The sequence below is a fragment of the Euleptes europaea genome, chromosome 9, assembly GCF_029931775.1.
Source record: "Euleptes europaea isolate rEulEur1 chromosome 9, rEulEur1.hap1, whole genome shotgun sequence".
In the NCBI taxonomy this organism is placed as follows: Eukaryota; Metazoa; Chordata; class Lepidosauria; order Squamata; family Sphaerodactylidae; genus Euleptes; species Euleptes europaea.
The window spans coordinates 55,457,287-55,477,695 of NC_079320.1; the positions used below are offsets into that span (position 1 = coordinate 55,457,287).

A 20,409-nucleotide genomic window follows, 5' to 3' on the forward strand; every position below is an offset into this window, starting at 1 on the left:
GCAAATGTAAACAGTCAGGCACAAACCAAGAGCATGAGGATAAGATTGTGTGTCTTAGTCACCGGCCCAGTTATTCCTCTGAGACCTAGCTGTAATGAGGTTCCTACTTTGTGGACTGGTCTGCCTCAAGGAAGATCCTAGAACAGTGGTTCCCAACCTTTTTTTGACCAGGGACCACTAGGACTTTTTTGTTCGGTGCAGGGACCCCAAGGTTCAAAATAAAAATTCCGGGAATTTGAAAATAAACTTTAATCATAACTGTTAGTTAAACATTAAACTTAGAATAATATTTGAATATATATTTTTATAATAGAGAACTTTTAATTGAAATTATTAATTTATTATGGGTTTATAACTTTGTTTCGCGGACCTTAATTTAGTTCTCGCGGACCCCTGGGGGTCCACGGGCCCCCGGTTGGGAACCAGTGTCCTAGAACAACCATTTCTCTGTCAGGGTGTGCTCGAGGCTGATACTGCATTAAGCAGGCTGGACTAGATGGCCTGTATGACCCCTTCCAACTCTATGATTCTAAGTGACATCAATAAGGAATAGTATTTAATGTACATTCTCAAGTTGAAAAGATGAGTTTAAAAGGAATTTGAGTGGTTTAAAACTATTCCATATAGATAGTACTCATAGCAGTGATAATCCATCCCTAATAACTTTCTTTTTAAAAAATCCCACATAGCTGCAAGTGTGTGAGTCTGTCCGTCTTGCTGGTATAAGCAGGGAGCATTGTTCAATAGCTGAAGAGTAGGGGAAATTATGAAAACCCCAAAAAGGGGTCGCCGTAAGTCGGCTGTGACTTGACGGCACTTTACACGCACACACAGGGGGAAATTATACATTGTGTTTGGGCAATCTGCATCCTTTTACCTGGCACAGAGAGCTCCCCCCGCCACGGCACAGGGGGAAACCAGTTCGAAGGTGGCTGCCATGGGGGCAGTGTTTTTGTGATATAATCAGTCAATAGGCCAATCTGTCCTCACAGCTGTTTGCATGATCCCATGCCAAAGCACTAGCTGACAAGCATTCCTTTGCTGCCAGATCAAAAGGCTTAGCAACCAACTGGATTTACCTACATGGTAATTTGAGAAGAGTCCTGTAAGGTACAAGGTCATTGGGGGGGGGGGGGAATCAACTTTGGCTATAAAACAGTCCTTCCTCTGAGCTTGACATTGGCATCTCACTCACCTGCCCCGACTGGAACCCTTTTGTAACACTCAGGGAAACCTGTGGCCAGCACACATTGAAAAGAGGACCGCAAAAACAGGGGGAAACAGTCCTGCTTTTTTTGGGGGGGGGGGTCTAGGCAAAACGCAATGATTGCCTTGTAGGGCTGCTAACTGCCTGGTGGGGAAATGTCCTGTCTTCTTAAGAGAGGGATGTTATTTACCTCTGTGCAAAACTTCAGCTGACCTCTTCCACACATTAAGCCTCTATCTATTAGAAGGACAGGACATTTTTCCCTGCAGGCCTGTTGGGAACCATTTTGCAATGTATATGAAATATTGGGAATAAAGTCAGGAATAGGAGAGGAAGAGAGAACTTCCATCAGCCTGCCTCGCCCCTTATTTCTGGAAGGAAGGAAGGCCATTCCACTGGCCTTTTATTTATTTACTTACTCTACTTAATATATTCACTTAATTGGCTTTTCTCCCCAGCAGGGACCCAAAGTGTCTTACATCGTCCTCCTCTTGTCCCGTTTTTTCTCACAACACCTCTTTGAGGTAGATTAAGTGAGAGTATGAGGGCTGGCCCAAGGTCACCCGGCAAGCTTCTACGGCAGAGTGGGGATTTGAACCAGGGTTTTCCGAGCCTAGCCTGACAGTCGAACCACTACACTGACTAGCTCTTAAGGTGGGATATAAATACAACAAGGAAATAAACACATATCCAAGCTAGGTTCCCTGTCATGCTAGTTTTCTATAAGCAAGGGCTATGTTTTCAATGCCGATTAATAAAATTCCTGCCTGTAGCCTGAAGGGGTCTGTTCCAGAATAAACAACAACTGTTATTTGAATCTGCTGAATATCTACGGTAAACTGATCCAAAGAGGAAAATGCCACAATTCTGACATCATGACAAACCTCTGTTGGCACATGCCAAGAACCATGCTGGATTGTTTGCCATAGTCATTCCCTCACTTACACACAAGCTAGGTTTGTGAAGAGAAAGCAGATTCTGATTTGCCCAGGCATCTGCCTTTAGCTGTAATGGCAAACTGACATTTGACCAAAGGCTTCCCAAACCAGGAAGTTTTCCACTGCATGTGTACAGGGAGGAAGGAAGTAATGCAGAAGTGTGGCAAACAAGCCACATTCATACCTATCAGGAACTTATTTATTTAAAATGTTTATATTCCGTTTTTCTCCCTATCAACAGAACTAAAAGGGCCTTTTTCTGCTGTCAAGTCACATCTGACTTTTGGCGACCCTGGGTGGGGTTTTCAAGACAAGTGACGTTCAGAGGTGGTTTGCTATTGCCTGCCTCTGCGTCACAACCCTGGTATTACTTGGAAGTCTCCTATCCAAATAATCGGCAAGGTTGACTCGGATTAGCTTCTTTCTTTTTTTTTAGATATTTTATTAACCTTTTCAAAGAAAAACAAACAGACAAATACATACACATACATTCACACAATTTGAACTTCAGGGAGTCTATTTCATCTTACATTTCAAACATTATACATTGTCCTTATATTCTGGTTAATAAATTCCTTCTATACTATATACCGTAAGCGGATCCTTATATTTAACAGTCTACCCTTTCCATTTAACATAATCAAAATAACATTCCCATTTCTTTTGGGATTCTTCAATCATCTTCTCTTTCATCAAGCTGGTCAGTCTGGCCATCACAGCAAATTCGTCCATCTTTTGTTGCCACTTTTCTAAATCTGGAATGTCCTCCTGTTTCCAAGATGCTGCCAGTACTAGTCTAGCTGCCGTTGTCAGTTAGCCAAATATTTCTCTATGGATTCTGTCCAGATTTTCTGGCTCAGTTCCTAGCAACATAGCTTCTGGGTTCAAAGGAAATTTGATTCTTAAAACTTTCTGCATTTCTTGATGAATTTGTATCCAAGATTTCTTAACTTTCTTGCAAGTCCACCACAGATGAAAGTATGTTCCATCTTTGTCTTTACATTTCCAGCATCGCCAGTCATATGATTCATTCATTTTTTTTAATGTCCATTGGTGTGATGTACCATCTAAAAAATTGCTTGTACCAGTTTTCATCTGGCCGTGAACTCGGCTTAGCTTCTGAGATCTGATGAGATCAGGCTAGCCTGGGCAACATCAGAAGAATGAGAAAAAGAAGAGTTGGTTTTTATACCCCGATTTTCTCTCAGACTGGCTTACAGTTGACTTCTCCCCACAACAGACACCTTGTGAGGTAGGTGGGCCTGAGAGAGTTCTGAGAGAACTGTGACTAGCCCAAGGTCACCCAGCAGGCAGGCTTCATGTATAGGAGCGGGGAAACAAACCCGGTTCTCCAGATTAGACTCCACTGCTCCTAACCACTACACCACGTTGTAATAAGGCATCATAAAAAATGCCAACAGAAGGAAACAGGCTGCAGCCATCACTTAAGGGGTACTGAAGGCCTAACAAAAAAGCTCTGCTTTACAGAGCCTCTGAACCCTCTGCAAAGGCAGGGCCCCACATCCTCTAGAAGTCCATTACATAGCACAGGATGTCCCCAAGCAGCAACAGTTGACCTAAGTGGGGTGGGGACTCCTGGCAATACCTGGTCTGAGGTGGTCGGAGCTTAAGGTTGCCTGAGCCCTCTTTGCCACCAACGGGAGGTTTTTGGGGTGGAGCCTGAGGAGGGTGGGGTTTGGGGAGGGACTTCAATGCCATAGAGCCCAATCGCCAAAGCAGCCATTTTCTTCAGGTGAACGGATCTCTATTGGCTGGAGATCTGTTGTAATAGCTGATCTCCAGCTAGCTGATAACCCTATCAGAGCTGCCTTGTGGACACATACGAGGGAGGTGGTCTTTCAGGCATGAGGGTTCCAGGTTATGAAGAGTTTGTCATGACTGTGAATGTAACTGTACACTGCAGAAAGTAGAGGGTAAAAGTGTGGGAAAGCTAGGTATTACTTAGTTATAGCCCATATCTACAGCCACATACCATTGCTCCCATTTGGTAGATATCTCTTAAGGTTGTAGTAATTTTGTCGTTCTATGGTAGATCTAAGTCATTTTGTAGTTAGTTACACATCTGAATCATGATAAGCTCTTGGATTATATTTGGTATATTGTTATCTGATACTGCACTGACCGCAGGATGTTTACCCTTAGGAAAATGTATAATATGTTCCAAGCCAACGTTGCCAGTTTTGCTTAAATCCTCAATGAAAAGAGATGGTATTTTCCAGTGTCAGATGTTTCACAAAGTATTTCTGTATTATCTTGTCATGTGGCATTCAACTGACCATCTATTTAGCAACTGAAATTTTCTGAAGTTTTTTAGTAGTTCTGGTTGGTTTGTTTTTTTTAAAGTAGGGCTGCTAACAGGCCTGATTTTGGTTGGGGGGACATCCTGTTCCTATAATAGATGCTCAGTATGTGGAAGTGGGCAGCTGAAGCTTTTCATGGCATGGAGGTAAGTAGCATCACCTGGTAAATAACATCCCCTTTAGCCTGTATTTAAGGGCCAGGACAATGTTTTCTTTTTCATCTAGGCATTTGGCAGCCCTACTGCCCCTCCCTGCCCTGGATGGCCCAGGCTAGCCTGATCTCGTCAGATCTCAGAAACTAAGCAGGGTCGGCCCTGGTTAGTATTTAGATGGGAGACCACCAAGGAATACCAGGGTTGCTATGGAGAGGAAGGCACTGGCAAGCCACCTCTGTTAGTCTCTTGCCATGAAAACCCCAAAAAGGGGTCGCCATAAGTCGGCTGCGACTTGACGGCACTTTACACACACACACACTGCCCCTCCCTACTTTATTAGGTTGTTCATTAGTCTCTACCCTACAAAAGGATTCAAACCTGAGGCCTCCCAGATCCTGATTTGGTGCTCTAAGCCACTATACAAGGCTGGTATTCAGTGGATGATCATTATTCTGAGCATATTTGAAACAGGGTGAAACATACAATCCAGGTACAGTAACGTTTATTTATTACATGTTGCACACACCCCTTCCAGTTCAGGGTGGCATACATAAACACATGAAGCTACCTTATACCGAATCAGACCCTTGGTCCATCCAAGTCAGTATTGTCTACTCAGACTGGCAGCAGCTCTCCAGGGTCTCAGGAAGAGGTCTTTCACATCACCTACTGCCTGGTCCTTTTTCACTGGAGATGCCAGGGATTGAACCTGGGACCTTCTGCAAGCCAAGCAGACGCTCTACCAGTGAGCCACGGTCCTCACAATAAGGAAACTAGACTGAAAGAGTGACTGGCTCAATGTCACCCAGTGAGATTCATTTGGATGGGAGACCGCCAAGGAATACCAGGGTTGTAACGCAGAGGCAGGCAATGGCAAACCACCTCTGAACTTCTCTTGCCTTGAAAACCCTACGGGGTTGCCAAACGTCAGCCAGTGTGGTGAGAGAGCCAGCATGGTGTCGTGGCTAGGAGCGGCAGACTCTCATATGGAGAACTGGGCTTGATTCCCCACTCCTCCACATGAACAGTTTTTTAAATTGTTTACTGAAATAAAAACCTATTTTTGAATGTTATAGTAAGGACACAGAGGGTTGCATTTCAATGGTGGCGCTTGCTGGCTACTGTGCCCAGCAACAAAGGAAAAGCAGAATAAGTCACAGATTTAAGAAAGTATTCGATTGACAGTTCCTTTGACAAACCTGATATTCTGGTTATTTTTGACACCATGATTCTCTTTTCTTAGCATAGTAACAATGACAGCTGCTCATTGAAAAAGACACAGAGAAGGCAATGATTTATTGTCACAGTGATCTGGCAACAATGTGCCTCCCCCACCCCTCTGAAGCAGCAAAGAAAGAGGTTAATGCTTTTTCCAACTAGGCGGAAATATTTTCTTTCTTTTCTTTTCTTTTTTTTTTTGAGGTTTAAGAACTGCATTACAAAAACATTTCCCACAACTCTGAGAGGAGAAATCAGGTTTGACAGATACCAAGTCCATATTGTTATCCCCTTTTGCACATTAGGGGTGTAGGCCTGACAGCTCTATAATTTACTTGTTTTAAATATTTATAAGCCACATAACAGCCGAAGTTCTTAAAGCAGTTCATGGCAGTTAAAAGACAATTATACCATAATTACAATCAAAGTTATCAGTAATTCTATAACGTGCAAGCAGCAAAACAGTAGCGTAGTTTAAAACAGCAGATTAGAACCACAATTAGAAGCAGAAGCAATAAAACAGATAATACTAATTATTGCCAAAGACATGAAAACAACTTCTTCATTTGGCTCCTGATGCTCAAAAGATCAGGCACCTAGCAAAGAAATGCACAAATACAGCCCTGTTGGTATTTCCGTATTTCAGGTTGGCAAGGGTTGAGTTTTATGGCAACTTTTTAATGCAGCCTGATATTGTGAATTGGGAAGGGGGAGGGATTACAAGCACATTTCATATAAGCACTAAGGTTACTAGACACCGATTACCAACTTTCTATTGCCTAGCTTTAACAACCATTCATAACAATTCAATTTTTATCGGAGAGCGTGTCACACATTAAGGTCTTCAGTATTCTACACTCTGCACAGAGATGATCAAGACATAGAACAGGTACAAATCTTTCAACGGAACACACCTCCTGATCCTATGCAGAGTTGTATAGGATTGCACTCTGAATCACTGCCGATCTACACCGGAAACAACCCCAGAGAAGTGAATAAACAAAGTCTATGAATAAAAACAGGAATACCGGCGGCCCTTAAAAACTAACCCGTTTTTATTCTAGCAGCAGCTTTCATGAACAATAATCGCAAAAGGCTAGAGTGTTTTTTTTAAAGGATTAGCCTTCATCAGAAATCAGGCGACAAAAATTTAGGCCCGAACGGAAGCGCGTTAGTCCTTGCTCCAGCCACACGTGGACGAAAACGCACGGGAGGTTTTGCCTTGGATGTGCCGCTCTCTAAATGCACATTTCCCCCCACCAAATTCTCAAAACTCCAAAATAAGCCCCCATGCAGAGTTTTGAGAATGCAGATGGGGAAAATGTGCATCTAGAGAGCGGCCAATCCAAGGCAAAACCTCCCATGCGTTTTAGATATTGTGCGTGTGTAAAGTGCCGTCAAGTCGCAGCTGAGACAGCAAGGTAGACTTCCCCTGACTATGGAAGATCCACTGATTTAGCAATTGGTAATAATCTCTTTTCCTTTCTGTAAATGTATTGAAACGTATTAGGACAGCAAGGGAATAGCCGACTTACGGCGACCCCTTTTGGGGTCTTCATGGCAGGAGACTAACAGAGGTGGTTTGCCAGTGCCTTCCTCTGCACAGCAACCCTGGACTTCCTCGGTGGTCTCCCATCCAAATACTAACCAGGGCCGACCCTGCTTAGCTTCCGAGATCCGACCGGCCTGGGATTGCACACGACACAAAAGACGGCGGCAGTGAAAACAAATCGGAGCACGCCCCAGCACTCGGCAGCAGGGTTGCCAACCTCCAGGCACTAGCTGGAGACCTCCCGCTGTTCCAACTGACCTCCACCCGATAGAGATCGGTTGCCCTGGAGAAAAACGGCCATCGAACTCCAAGCCCCTCCCTAAACCCCGCCCCCCTCAGGCCCCGCCCCCCCAACCTCCCGCCCCCCTCCTCGGCCACGTCCGGCCTCGCTCCGGATTCCGGGCGGGGATACCCCGCCTATGGGCGGGCCGCGACGCCGCGACGCCGGCGGGGCTCCTCCCTCACGTCGGGCGGCTGGGCGGGTCGGCTTCGGGCCTCCTCTTTCTCCTCTGTCACGCACCGCGGCGGCAGCAGCGGCGACCCCGCCACCACCACCCTTTTCCCGCCCTCTCCGTAGCGGCCCGCCGGGCTCCCTGGCCCGCTTCTCCCTCCCTCGTCGGGGAGCCGCGGCCTGGAGGGCGGCAGGAGGCCGGCGGCTGTCGTCGCTCGCGCGCGCGGGGCGAGGGCGTGAGGGCCGGCGGGGGCCATGAACACCGTACTCACCCGCGCCAACTCGCTCTTCGCCTTCTCGCTGAGCGTCATGGCGGCGCTCACCTTCGGCTGCTTCATCACCACCGCCTTCAAGGAGCGCAGCGTGCCCGTCAGCATCGCCGTCTCCCGGGTCATGCTGTGAGTGGGGCCGGCTGGGGGGGCCGGGGGGGGTCTCAGCCCGGCCCCTTCCCAAGCCTGCAGGGTTCAGGGGCTTCGCCCTTCTGACTGCCCAGCCGGCGCATGGTCGAAGGACCGGGGTCGCTAAGGGATGTCCCGGCGGTTCACCTGTTTGCATCAAAGGGCTTTAAAAAAAAAAATAGGCGCCTGGTGGACATTTGTTGCCAACATCTTGCATTCGCCCGTTTCGGGTGCCATTAATGAGCTTAGGGTTTCTAGATATTAGTAATAACCACCAGGTGATCATGGCTGCTGCACGACACCCTCGTTTTTTACTCCTTCCAAAATATCCTTGTGTTATCTCCTAGCTTTGTCCTCTCTGCTGCAAGAAAGCCTCCTGCTTAAAATCTGGTATCCATCTATATCTATATATCTATATATATGCATATATATGCTTTTAAAAAAAGATTGTCTAAGGCCATTTACTCATGGAAGGTTTTGCATTGGATTTGCCACTCTATAGATGCCCGTTTTCCCCATCCAAGTTCTCAAAACTCTGCATGGGGGCTTATTGTTGAGTTTTGAGAATATGGCTGGGGGGAAAGTGCATCTAAAGAGTGGCAAATCCAAGGCAAAACCTCCCGTGTATAAATGGCATAAATCTCATGGGGTTTTTTTTTTAGTACTATTTTCTTTTAAGCAGCATTCTCTCTCTTTTCCCCCTTAAGATTGTGGTTTTCAGAACTGTAGACCTTGTGTTATCTTCTAGCTTTGACCTCTCTGCTGCAAGAAAGCCTTCTGCTTAAAATCTGGTGTGTGTGTGTGTGTGTGTGTTAAGTGCCGTCAAGTCGCTTCCGACTCATGGCGACCCTATGAATGAAATTCCTCCAAAATGTCCTCTTTGACAGGCAGCCGTATATATATATATATATGCTTTAAAAAAAAAGATTGTCTAAATCTCTTACGGGGTTTTTTTTAGTACTATTTCTTTTAAGCAGCATCTCTCTCTTTTTTCCCTTAAGATTGTGGTTTTCAGAACTGTAGACCTTGGCTTCCTGTTTGCTCATTTCCCCCTTCTCTGAGCCAATGAGCGAACAACACGAACTCTCCAGTGCTGTAGTCTCTCCTCTGGCAGGCTCACTTGCGTGTCCATGAGAAGGGGGCTGGCTTGGCTACAATATTGCCAAGCTTATGTCAGTTGCCATGAGGTTAAGAGCTACAGTGGAGTACACGTGCAGTATTTCCTCCCAGGGGTTATGTCGACGTTGTTCTTAGCAGTTCCATTGCTTTGAATTAGATCATTTGTGGCTCTTGCATGCCAAGGGAGTGTTTCCCGGTACACTTTGATTTAAAAAGTAACAGCTGCGTGTGTTGAATTATGGGCTTCAAATATCTCATACCTTATGCAGTTAAAGTGTGCTAAATCAGTTGCTTTTCCAGTGTAAATAAATTCATGGCAGCGCATGGAGAATTTGATTAATGTAATCATTTCTCACTGACTCTTTCAGGCAAGACAGTGAACTAAACTAAACCATTTGCCAAATGTCACTGTATTGTGGTTACAAGCGTAACCACCAAGTGTGATGATTTATTATATTAAAATATTATTCACATCTAGTTTCTTTTGACATTTTGTACATAGAGTGATCTTTGAAGGGGCTGTGACTCAGTGGTAGAGCATCTGCTTGGCATGCAGAAGGTCACAGGTTCAATCCCTGGCATCTCCAGTTAAAGGGTCTAGGAAAGTAGGTGATGTGAGAGAACCCTACCAGAGACCCTGGAGAGCCGCTGTCAGTCAGAATAGACAATACTGACTTGGATGGACCAAGGGTCTGATTCAGTATAAGGCAGCTTCATGTATTCATGTGAAGTTTAAATATTATTGTTGGGCTGTATGTTCCGTTGCATGCAGTTAGGATCCTTCCCGTTCTCCATTCTGAACAAGGATATCCTTTCCCCTAAAGAATCTTATTTGATTTGCCAGTTATAACAAATATTGAATTGTGTATTTTTTTGTTTCTTAGAAAAAATGTAGAAGACTTCACTGGACCTGGAGAAAGAAGTGACCTTGGAATCGTTACTTTTGACATTACAGCAGATATCCTTTATAGAAAATGCAAAGATATTGGTAGAACTTAAAAATAATTGTGTATTGGAACCAGCCAGTAGCTTTTTCTCTCAGCAGACACATCTTCTTCTCCCCCTGCCACCTTATCCCCACTGAGTTCCACACCTGTGTCATGGAAAGTTTTCACTCTCCCAGTATTTGATATACTGAGGTGCAGCTAGGTGATGTGCTGGATCCGTATTTAGATCTCTTGTGCCTCTAAACAATGCTGATAGCCATAGATCACCCTGAATTAAATCAGGACCATGGAGCCAATGGGGGGAAACATAGGTATCTATGTGATGTCTGTTAACCCTCAAGTGGCAGATGGCAGCTAAGATTTCCCCCAAACATGCACGCCATAGTTGCCGCCCCAATCTGATTTGCGCTGCCTGTTTGCCTTTTTTGAAAATTTGGGAGGTCCGATCATGGATCTCATCCTGTAATGACCAGCTTGGCCGTGACATGTAAGTGGACAGGTAGCATAGGTCGGCTTCAATCTGGCACTGTCTCTACCACACGCCTCTGAATACAGGCAGAGGATAAGCACCCAAGACTTAAAGATAGGCATTCTTTCAATCCTCCATCACTTCATTGGCCTGCATAGGCTGCATACATTCTCACAATGAAGTAGGATTGGACTGCAAATAGATGTTTGGAATTCCCTTTGGGAAATGAAGAGAATTGGGGAGGGGGCTCGATATGCCTGCCAGAACGTTTGCACTCAGTAGGAAGTTATTGTTTTGTTCAAACTGCGGCACCATCCCCCCACATATTTGAAACTCCCTTCTGTTTCAGTTGTGGCTTGCCATGTGAAACAGTTGGACAGCTGTTTGAGAAACAGAAATCCAAAGCCCATGGCATCTGGGGTTCAGTAGGTAAGAGATTTGCAAGTTGGATCCAAACTACCACCAGCAAGGCATAATTCCCTGTCCCCTCTGAGCCTCCCTAAAATGTTGGTCCTAAAGGTTAGGAGACCCTGATAGACAGAGCCGAAGGTGAAGTGGATGTCTGTAGGGAAGGTGAGGGAATCAGCAAAGCCCCCCCCCCCCAATCTGTGGAAGTACTATTCCGTCAGCAGATGTTTTTCTGCAGGAGCAGCACTACTGGAACTAATCCTTGGAGTTCTGTTCTCAGAAATCCCAAATTTTCCAGTCATGATATCTAAATCCTATAGGTAGAATAACAGAGTCTCAGTTATGTAATGGTTGTCTAGTTTGCTCATTTTAAACAATTTGGCATAATTGGTTAACTTGTGTTCGAGGGTCGTCCCCCCCCCCCCAAAAAAAAAAGAATTAAGCAAGTATTGGGATTCATGGAAGGGTACAGGGGAGATTTGTAAAGAGAGAAGAAAGTTATACTCAAATCTTGCATGTTCTATTTTCAGCAAAAACGAGTGTGTTTTCTCTACAACCTAATTGTCATCTTCTAGACAAAATTAACCATTTTGATCTTTACCTCTTTTTTTAGTTTTCAATGGTACAAGTACTGTTGTATCTAAGGGATGTGAAACATAGACAACTGTAAAGCTGGCAAATGCCTTTTAAAGATTTTTTAACTGTATTGTTGATCTATGCTGGATGTTTGTTTTTAAAAGATTCTGTTCCTTAATTTTCTTACATCTGCATAGTATATTTGACTGGAACGTGAAACAGTTATTCCTATATTTATCAGCAGAATATTCAACGAAGAACAATGTAAGTATGAAAGTAACAGGCCATGCAATCCTAAGGGCTGCCTGCGCTGCATCAGCCAGCCGCTGTTGTAACTGTAGGGCCACTAGCCTGCTCCCTAAAGGGCTCCAGCAGAGAAAAGAGCAAGAAGCAGGGTTACAGAGGCCATAACTGTGTCAGTGTCCCTAGCAACCACACTGTCATGTCCTATACAGCTTACAAGGAGCAATGGCAGGGCTGTGACAGACAAGGCAGACAGCACCAATCAGGCTGGCAGGTCTGGCGACCCAGTGCTGTATATGTCACAGATGAGGGGCGGGGCCATGGATCAAGGTGCCATCTCCGCAGCAACCCCACCCCCTTAAAGGAAGTGAATCTATGCAGGTCTATGAACCCTGGAGAGCATTAACTGGGCATTTAACAAAGTTGGCAAGGGGCCCAGTATTTTTCCACTAGTGGCAACGATGACAAGGAGAGTGCACCCAGCCAGGGGTCTCCACCGCTCACCTGCACCCAGCCAGGGGTCTCCACCGCTCACCTGCAGGGGCTCCTTCTGGCAGCCCAGCCATGCTGCTAAGAGCACCCTGGGTCACCCTCCTGGCCACCTCCGCAAGCAGCAGAGCAGGAGAGGGGGCCACTGGGGGATGTGGGGGCACGCAGCACCATTAACGGATCCCCCAAATTTCCTCCTCAATGGAGCAGAAAAGTTCTGGGACTGGAATGACCACCCGTCCACTCTGAGTGCTGTCATTCCAGTCCCAGAGCAATGTATCTGTGTTCAGAGACCATCATTCTACATCCATTCTGCATTCATTGTGACTTTTGTGTGCAGTAATATATTTCAGTGGAGTCCATCCAAGTCAGTTGGCATTCCTGGCTCCCAATATATCCAGTGGGCATTGCATCATCTCCCATTGCTCCTGACAGGCAATCTTGTCATTTGTTTTAGTCTCGGTGTACACTTGGCTGTCCAGATGTGACATCCAGCAGCCCCTCTAGGTGCTTGCCAACTGCTCCCACAGACACTACCAATCCCTCCATGTCCCGGGAGGAAGCATCCCTCCCCCATGGCAGGTATCCAGCTGCTCCTGCTCTGTTGCCACCCCAGGGCCCCAGCAAGGGCTCCAAGTCCCCTGCTACAGCATCCAGGACCTGAGTCAGCTGCCTGCCTCCACTACTAGTGCCCTCCCAACCACCCTTCCTCTCATGATCTGCCTAAGGTTATAGAATCAGCATTGCTGACAGATGGCCATCTAGCCTCTTCTTAAAAACCTCCAGGGAAGGAGAGCTTACCACCTCCCGAGGAAGCCTGTTCCACTGAGGAACCGCTCAAACTGTTAGAAAATTCTTCCTAATGTCTAGACGGAAGCTCTTCTGATTTAATTTTAACCCGTTGGTTCTGGTCCGACCTTCTGGGGCAACAGAAAACAACTCGGCACCATCCTCTATATGGCAGCCCTTCGAGTACTTGAAGATGGTTATCATATTCCCTCTCAGTCTTTTCCTCTTCAGGCTTAACATACCCAGCTCCTTCAGCCTTTCCTCGTAGGACTTGGTCTCCAGACCCCTCACCATCTTTGCTGTCACAACCCCTCCCCCCGAAGAGGCATAGGTTGGCGCCATCCGAACCACTTAGTGTGCATTAGTGGTTTCATTATTTTTTGTATGGAGATTTTCACTGGCTGTTTAGGCCAAAGTTCTTGCGTTTTATTAACTAACCTTCTGTCGCAAAAACCAAAGTGTGTTCTTGCAATTCTAAAAGAATTGACTGTTCACATTTTCAGTTTCTCAGACTAGGAATTTCTGTATCTTTTTTTTGACCCTCTTGAATTAACTTGCTGATTGATTTTTTAATTGTAGGCTTTGAACCAGGTTGTCCTTTGGGACAAAATCATTTTGAGAGGCGATAATCCAAAGCTACTGTTAAAAGATATGAAATCAAAATACTTTTTCTTTGATGATGGAAATGGGCTCAAGTGAGTAAATATCCCTCTATTATTTCTTAACTCCAGTGTGTTTGTGGTGTGTCCTGTGCTAGCCATGCAAGAACTCCAAAGCAGGGAGATCACGTTCTTTCAAAAATGCATTGATTCCAGCACGTGTGTTGAAACAGCATAATATAAAGGGATAACAAATATTTCCTGAGAGAGCATAATATTACAAACTGTCAACAAATCCAGCAGAAGTATGGAGCTAATATGACTTAGTATGTACAAAAGCAGAGTTATTGAGGGATTTTTGTCTTGGCTGCCATAAGCATGTTCGTGAAGGAAGATTAACAGTAGCAAAAGGGAAGGATAGTGGAGTGGGACCTTCACAATTGGGAATGGTTATAATGTGATGGAATGTGTAGACAGGAAGAAAGTGGTGGAAAGAGGAGAGTAATGTGATGCTTTGTGGTGGGGGAGAGAAACCACGGAGGGTTGGCATTTAGATATGGAAAAGAATTGCTCAAGCCTTTCTTTTACCATGTGCTATTGGTAGCTGCTGTGATTGCTGATCAACTCCTACCTTCATTCTAATGGCAACGGGAAAAGACCCCCCCCCCCAATAAAGCAGATCAGATAATTCAGGAGGTGGAGAAAAAATTAAAAAGTGACTAAAAGTGTAAATGGAATCTGAAAAAATATATAATGAATCTCAATAAACATCTCTTCAAAAATCATATTCAGAATAAAACCACTAGGCAATTGATACAGCAATACAGGTAATAGCTAACCACAACTATACAAACTGGCACATTCCGCTGTAACAGTAGCCTTTAAAAAACAGTTCGGCAAAATTGCCTTCCTCAGTGGTCATTGATCATAAATTGTGCAGTACATAAGAAATGTAGATATAAGCAAATGCACTGCAACTCCCACATTTTCCAAAAGCAAAGAATATAAGTGAATTGGCAATAGGTTCTAGCGACAAAAGTGGAAAGGATAACTTCCTATCCCGTTCCCATTGGTTAGCTGTGTGCCTTCTTGCTGTGTTCTGGTTCAGAAATTGCCTTTTCCAGTAGCTGCATTAGGAGGACACGCCATGTCCTTCAGCCTAACCACAGCTGTGTCTCGCATGTTCAGCTTCTGTAGGGAGGGACACATTTGATGTGAAAGGGGAAGGGGAAAAGCCAACCAGTTGGGAGAAGTATCCAAGGAGTCCAGCAGGAGGCAGGCAGGAAGTTCAAATCATGGTATGTGTGTCTGGGTTACGAACTGAGCTCTGGGACCATGGTTTGTCACTGCATCTGGACTGTGCCAGAGAGTCCTGGGTTGCATCTTGAAATGTACTTTATCACAAACCTAGAGTTAATTATGCATGTACCCAAGCAACTGAGACTGGTTTGTAATGTGATGTCGGAGGCATTGTAGTTTTGAGCAGTTGTTTTGGTTACTTGCTGTGGGTTTGTGCTTGCTGTTAAAAGGTAGAGAGGACACAGCACCATGCACCAACCTTCTTCATGTGCACAGCACAGAGATGAGATATGGTAAAGGCCCACAACTTAGGACCAATTCACATAACAAATAATTGCTGCATAACAGTAATAACTAACTTGCAGTAGCTTCATTGTATAAAAATTCCATCACAGAGAAAGCCTTATTACCTAACAGGTGTAGTTGCTAAGCTCAATAAACAAACTAGTTGATACCACATTACTTCTTATTGTGCAAATGGTTTTCTGAATATCAGTGCAGTTTTCACACAGCTGCTGCGAGAATTGCTGGGGTATGCTGGCTCATTAGTTGTTGGCCATCTGTGGACTACAGATGTAAACTGCTTAAGTGTTGTGGCTTTCTCCCCAACAAAGAGCCCTGGTGGCTGTGCGGGGGTCTGGAGATCTGATGTGACATAAGCTGTGATACCTGAGGGAAGAGGAATAGGGGAACAATGTTTGAATTTGATTCTGAGCCAACAAAAGGTTGGGAGCATTATGCATTTCTTCAGATTACAGTAGATGGAACAAAGTATTCAAGGAAGATGAGTTTTTACTTTTTTGCACCATGAATCTGGGAGCAGAAGCAATATAATCTACAGAAAGTAAAGTGTGCTGTAGTCCTATCAACATCAATTGATAGTCCTTAAAATGACTCCCTTTGGTAGAGAAAATAAACACACCTTTCTCTACCAATTACCCCATCAGAGTTTGAAATCTCTCTTTTTTTAAAGATGCAGAGTACCATGACCATTGTAATGGCCTATTGATAACATAGGGCATTTGCACAGGACTCATAGAGTGTAGGAGCCCCATGGCGCAGAGTGGTAAGCTGTAGTACTGCCGTCAAAGCTCTGCTCACAACTTGAGTTCGATCCAGGCGGAAGTCAGGTTTAGGTAGCCAGCTCAAGGTTGACTCAGCCTTCCATCTTTCTGAGGTTGGTAAAATGAGTACCCAGCTTGCTGGGGCTAAAGTGTAGACAACTGGGGAAGGCAATGGCAAACCAGCCAGTAAATGTAGTTTACCTAGTAAACATTGTGATGACCCAGTGCTTGCACATTGTGATGACCTTTACCTTTTACATGAAGTGTACTGTGGATCATATTAATGAAATGTAATGTTAATATGCCTAATCCTTTTAACACATATGGCAGTGCTTCTTGTATTGTATACTGCTGAGAATATGCAAGTGTTTCCGCTAATGCTTTGTTCAAATTTCAGGGGCAACAGAAACGTCACTTTGACTCTCTCGTGGAATGTCGTACCAAACGCAGGCATCCTACCTCTTGTGACAGGAGCAGGACACATATCTGTTCCATTCCCAGATGCTTACAAAACTGCAAAAAGCTATTAAATTATTATGCCGAACCTTGAGTAACATATTTTTATACTTGTACATTATAAATTTTATCACTTTTCGTCTCACGCCCACTGCGATTCAAAGGTACTGTACTTGAGTTCTTTAGGTTTAGCCAAAAGGGAAGGAAAATAATTTCTTGGGCTTGTTTTTAATTTTAAATAAAACAAAAACTGAAATCTCAAGGAAAGGTCATAAATTGTTTAAATTTGGAGGAAAGAAGGTTTTTTGTGTGTTGGATATCAGGTCAGAAAATACCTTTCTTATAAATAAACTTTTTGAAACCAGAAAATAGTTTTGTTTACTTTAAATCTATTAAGAGTTCCTAATTTTTTTCCATCTCTTCTCACGACGAGTATGAGTAGAAAACCGCAGTCTTCAGATTATAAAATGAATGTGGTGGAATCCAATATAAGCTTTTTAAAATCAATGATTCTGGAGCAGGAAGGATTTTGCGCTGCTGAAATCTGGTATGAAAAGGTATTATGAAGGTAGTATAAAGCATGAACTACACCTTGCTATAGCAATGTGCGTCCTTTATTTTCAAAAGAGCATTCACAATTGAAATGTTTTTAAAAATACAAATATAGATAGGTAGATATTTATTTGCGGCACTTAGCCAGTCAAAATATGATAAAACGGAAAGCATGGACTAACAGATTTTTACAATCAAATAATTACAGTCCAAGTCTTAAAACATTTTTAAAACATTTAAAAAAGGAATTACAGCTGGGACACATCTGTCAATTGCGCTGTTCTAAGGCGACGAATTTTCATTGTTGCTAAACAAAATTTCACTACCTGAAGATGGTTGAAGGATTACCCCCTTGTAGGAGCATCTCAAACCTTCCATCTGCCCTGTCAGGTCTCAATCTTGATAAGGGGGCTCAATAAACTTCGAACGGGATAATGTATAAAAATTGCAGTTCAGGAGGGCATGCTCAGTTTCTAAGGTGTTTTTTTAATTACATCTTCTCTGTGGCTCATTCTTTTTCTCGGCTCTTCACAGAGTGACCAGAATTCATCTGGCCAGCCATTACCCTTTCTAACAGTATTCTCTTCCATGTGGGTCTCTCCACTGAAGTTCCTATTCCTTCTCACTATCCCTCAAAACTTTCCCCCCAATCTCATAAGCCCACAAATAGAGTAACAGCGCATTCCTAAGCTTTAAGGCGAAAGCCCTTAGGATGCCAGGAAGGTGCTGCGCCGGCATTAGGGGCCCCCTGTGCCGGCGTCCGGGCTACTTATGCCGGCGTTAGTGGCCCCAACGCCAGTGGGGAGGCCCGGATGCTGGTCTCTGGGCACTGCCATGGCAGCCCTACCCCGGGACACTGACGGGGCCTTCCGCCGGCGTCCCACCGGTGTAAAGGCCCATGCCGGCATTCTGGGGGGCGTTCCGGCATCTCAGGAGGCGTTTCCGGGGTGAGCTGAAGGGAGGAGATGCCATTAGGCAGCCTCCTGTCCCCTTTCACCCCGGGTACGACGGTGGCGAGAAGAGCGAGCAGGCCCAGCCTCTCTTTATGGGGTAAAAAGCCCCATTTAAAATTTTAAAAGCCTTTAAAAGGCTTTTTTATTTTTATTTTTTAGTTTTCGGTGCTGGGGAAACGGGTTAGGAGGCGCTGCAGTGGCACCTCCTCCCTGCTGTTCCCCTACTACAAAAGCTCAGGAATGCACTGTAAGAGATATAGATAAAGGGGATTAGGGTTATAAACCCCCCTTGTCTGCCACCTACAGAGCAATATGCTTTGGACAAGGATGTAGACTAGAATATTCTGCTCTGCTGACAGGATTGAGAGTTTGACGCAAGTAGCTTTTACAGCAAAAGAAACTGCAGTCCTAAATTTATTCAGATACTGCTTGTCTTGGTAAAACTTTCCATTGCTTGCAATATTTTCCTCTTTTTGTTTTTAAATTTGTCCTTGTCCCATTGATCAAGCCATCTTTTTCATTGAATCTCATCCACTTCTTCCTGCAGTCCCCCTCCCACATAGTACTTTTATCCATGTGGGTCCCATGATCCCCACCATAGCTTTCTTGGAGGTCAAAGGAGACCACATCCTTCCTTTTTCAACAGTAGAAAAGCTGGTTGGATACCAGCCACTCTTTGGCTACAGTATGATATCCCAAATCTGGCAGCAGTTTTGCTTGTTATTATGGAGTTTAAAATAACCCCATTTTCTAGGCACATAATTTCACAGTGTCCCCAGATTATGATAAATGTGAAAATAAAGCCTTACCGTTGGTTGGAACTGGAAATATTGGTATTTGTTGGAATGTGCAAAGTGTTCTTAGTTTCTGCAGCCGTTAGGAGGCCAAGTGTCAGTTCAAATCATAGTATTTCCCTGGAAGAATGAGTTGATGGCCCACCAAAACTGTACCAGGTAGAGTTGTGCCAGTGGTTTGGACCTCTAAAGGCCTCTGCATTCTTGTTTTGACTTCTAAATCCTAAAGAGGGGTTCAGGAAAAAAGTATGCTGAACAAACAGAACAGTGCCACAGGATTAATTACTGGCAATGTAGTTTTCTACAAAGAGTACACAGTGTTACAACTTCCAGAAATGGCTAAATCTCAAAGATGATGACTATGATAGCCCAAAATAGACTTGATAACTAAGATGACAAGAAGAGGTTACCAGGCCTTACATTCAAAGAATTCCATCAAGGTACTGGAAGAAAACGTGTGATGATTTTCCTTAGCAGGAGGGAGCCTTGGGATCCAATCCAATATGAACAGAGTAGATAGTTCATACAGACTTAGGATGAAAAAAAGCAGAACACAACATAGCTTTGTAACATTTCTGAATGAATGGTATATTCCTTTTATGTGGACTCCTCTTGTAGGTGTGAACTAACAAGCTAGTGAGCATGTTCAATTCTCCTATTAAAGCCCCAAACGGCAAATTAGAATATTAGAGGTTAAACTGCGAAAGCTTAAGATGAATTGTCTTTTTTATTTATTGGACTGTCCCACGATTCTACAATTGGTAAACCCTTTCTGATGAAAAAGCCTAATGATGACTTTCTGACATCACAGCACTTGGACCCGTTTCTGTTTCCACATGTGAGTATCGGTCTATCTAGGAGCATAGGTCAAGCATTGCATTCTCTCCTGCATGACCATTACATCAAGTGCAGAGTGAGAATCACTGAATTTTTTTAAGAGGGTATGGTTTTAGCAACCAAATGACAGATCTTTTTTAAGCATGGATCATTTTAATAGGGGCCTTTATTCTGAAGCACATGGCAAGCAAAACTGCAAGTGCAAGAACTCCACAATTGCTAACCAAACTGCCCTGCTTAAAAATAGGGGGAGAATTACTTCTCGCTGATTAACTGAGCAGGCAAAGTCGAGTTATATGAAGTGGTTCTGCTGTATTTTCCTTTTGTTTCTGTATGTTCTAGGTTTTCTTTCTTAACATGTAGTGGAGGTCCAGGGATTCAGCCTTTTTAATACTGAAGGGTGCTTGTGGAAACTGTTCCTTTTGTTTGCATCTCTAGTCTGATGTCTGCTGATACTTTTGTTTCCAGCAGGAGCTAGAAATAGCTAAATCTCCCTGTTCTTCTGATGCCACCACAGAGCCCCAAGTTTTCCTTTCCCTAGATTTAACAGCCACTGGCTATCCATCAACCACTTC

At 44.2% G+C, this 20,409-nt stretch overlaps 1 protein-coding gene across 1 annotated transcript; it reads left to right on the forward strand.

Annotated features, from left to right (window-relative positions):
* The first annotated feature begins 8,088 nt into the window (after positions 1 to 8,088).
* Positions 8,089 to 16,786, forward strand: SPCS3 (signal peptidase complex subunit 3). The gene is made up of 5 exons (XM_056855532.1): positions 8,089 to 8,240; positions 10,244 to 10,317; positions 11,947 to 12,023; positions 13,860 to 13,975; positions 16,640 to 16,786. Exons 1-5 carry the CDS (start codon positions 8,098 to 8,100, stop codon positions 16,770 to 16,772), a joined length of 543 nt encoding a protein of 180 aa, XP_056711510.1. The 5' UTR covers positions 8,089 to 8,097; the 3' UTR covers positions 16,773 to 16,786.
* Positions 16,787 to 20,409: the final 3,623 nt, after the last annotated feature.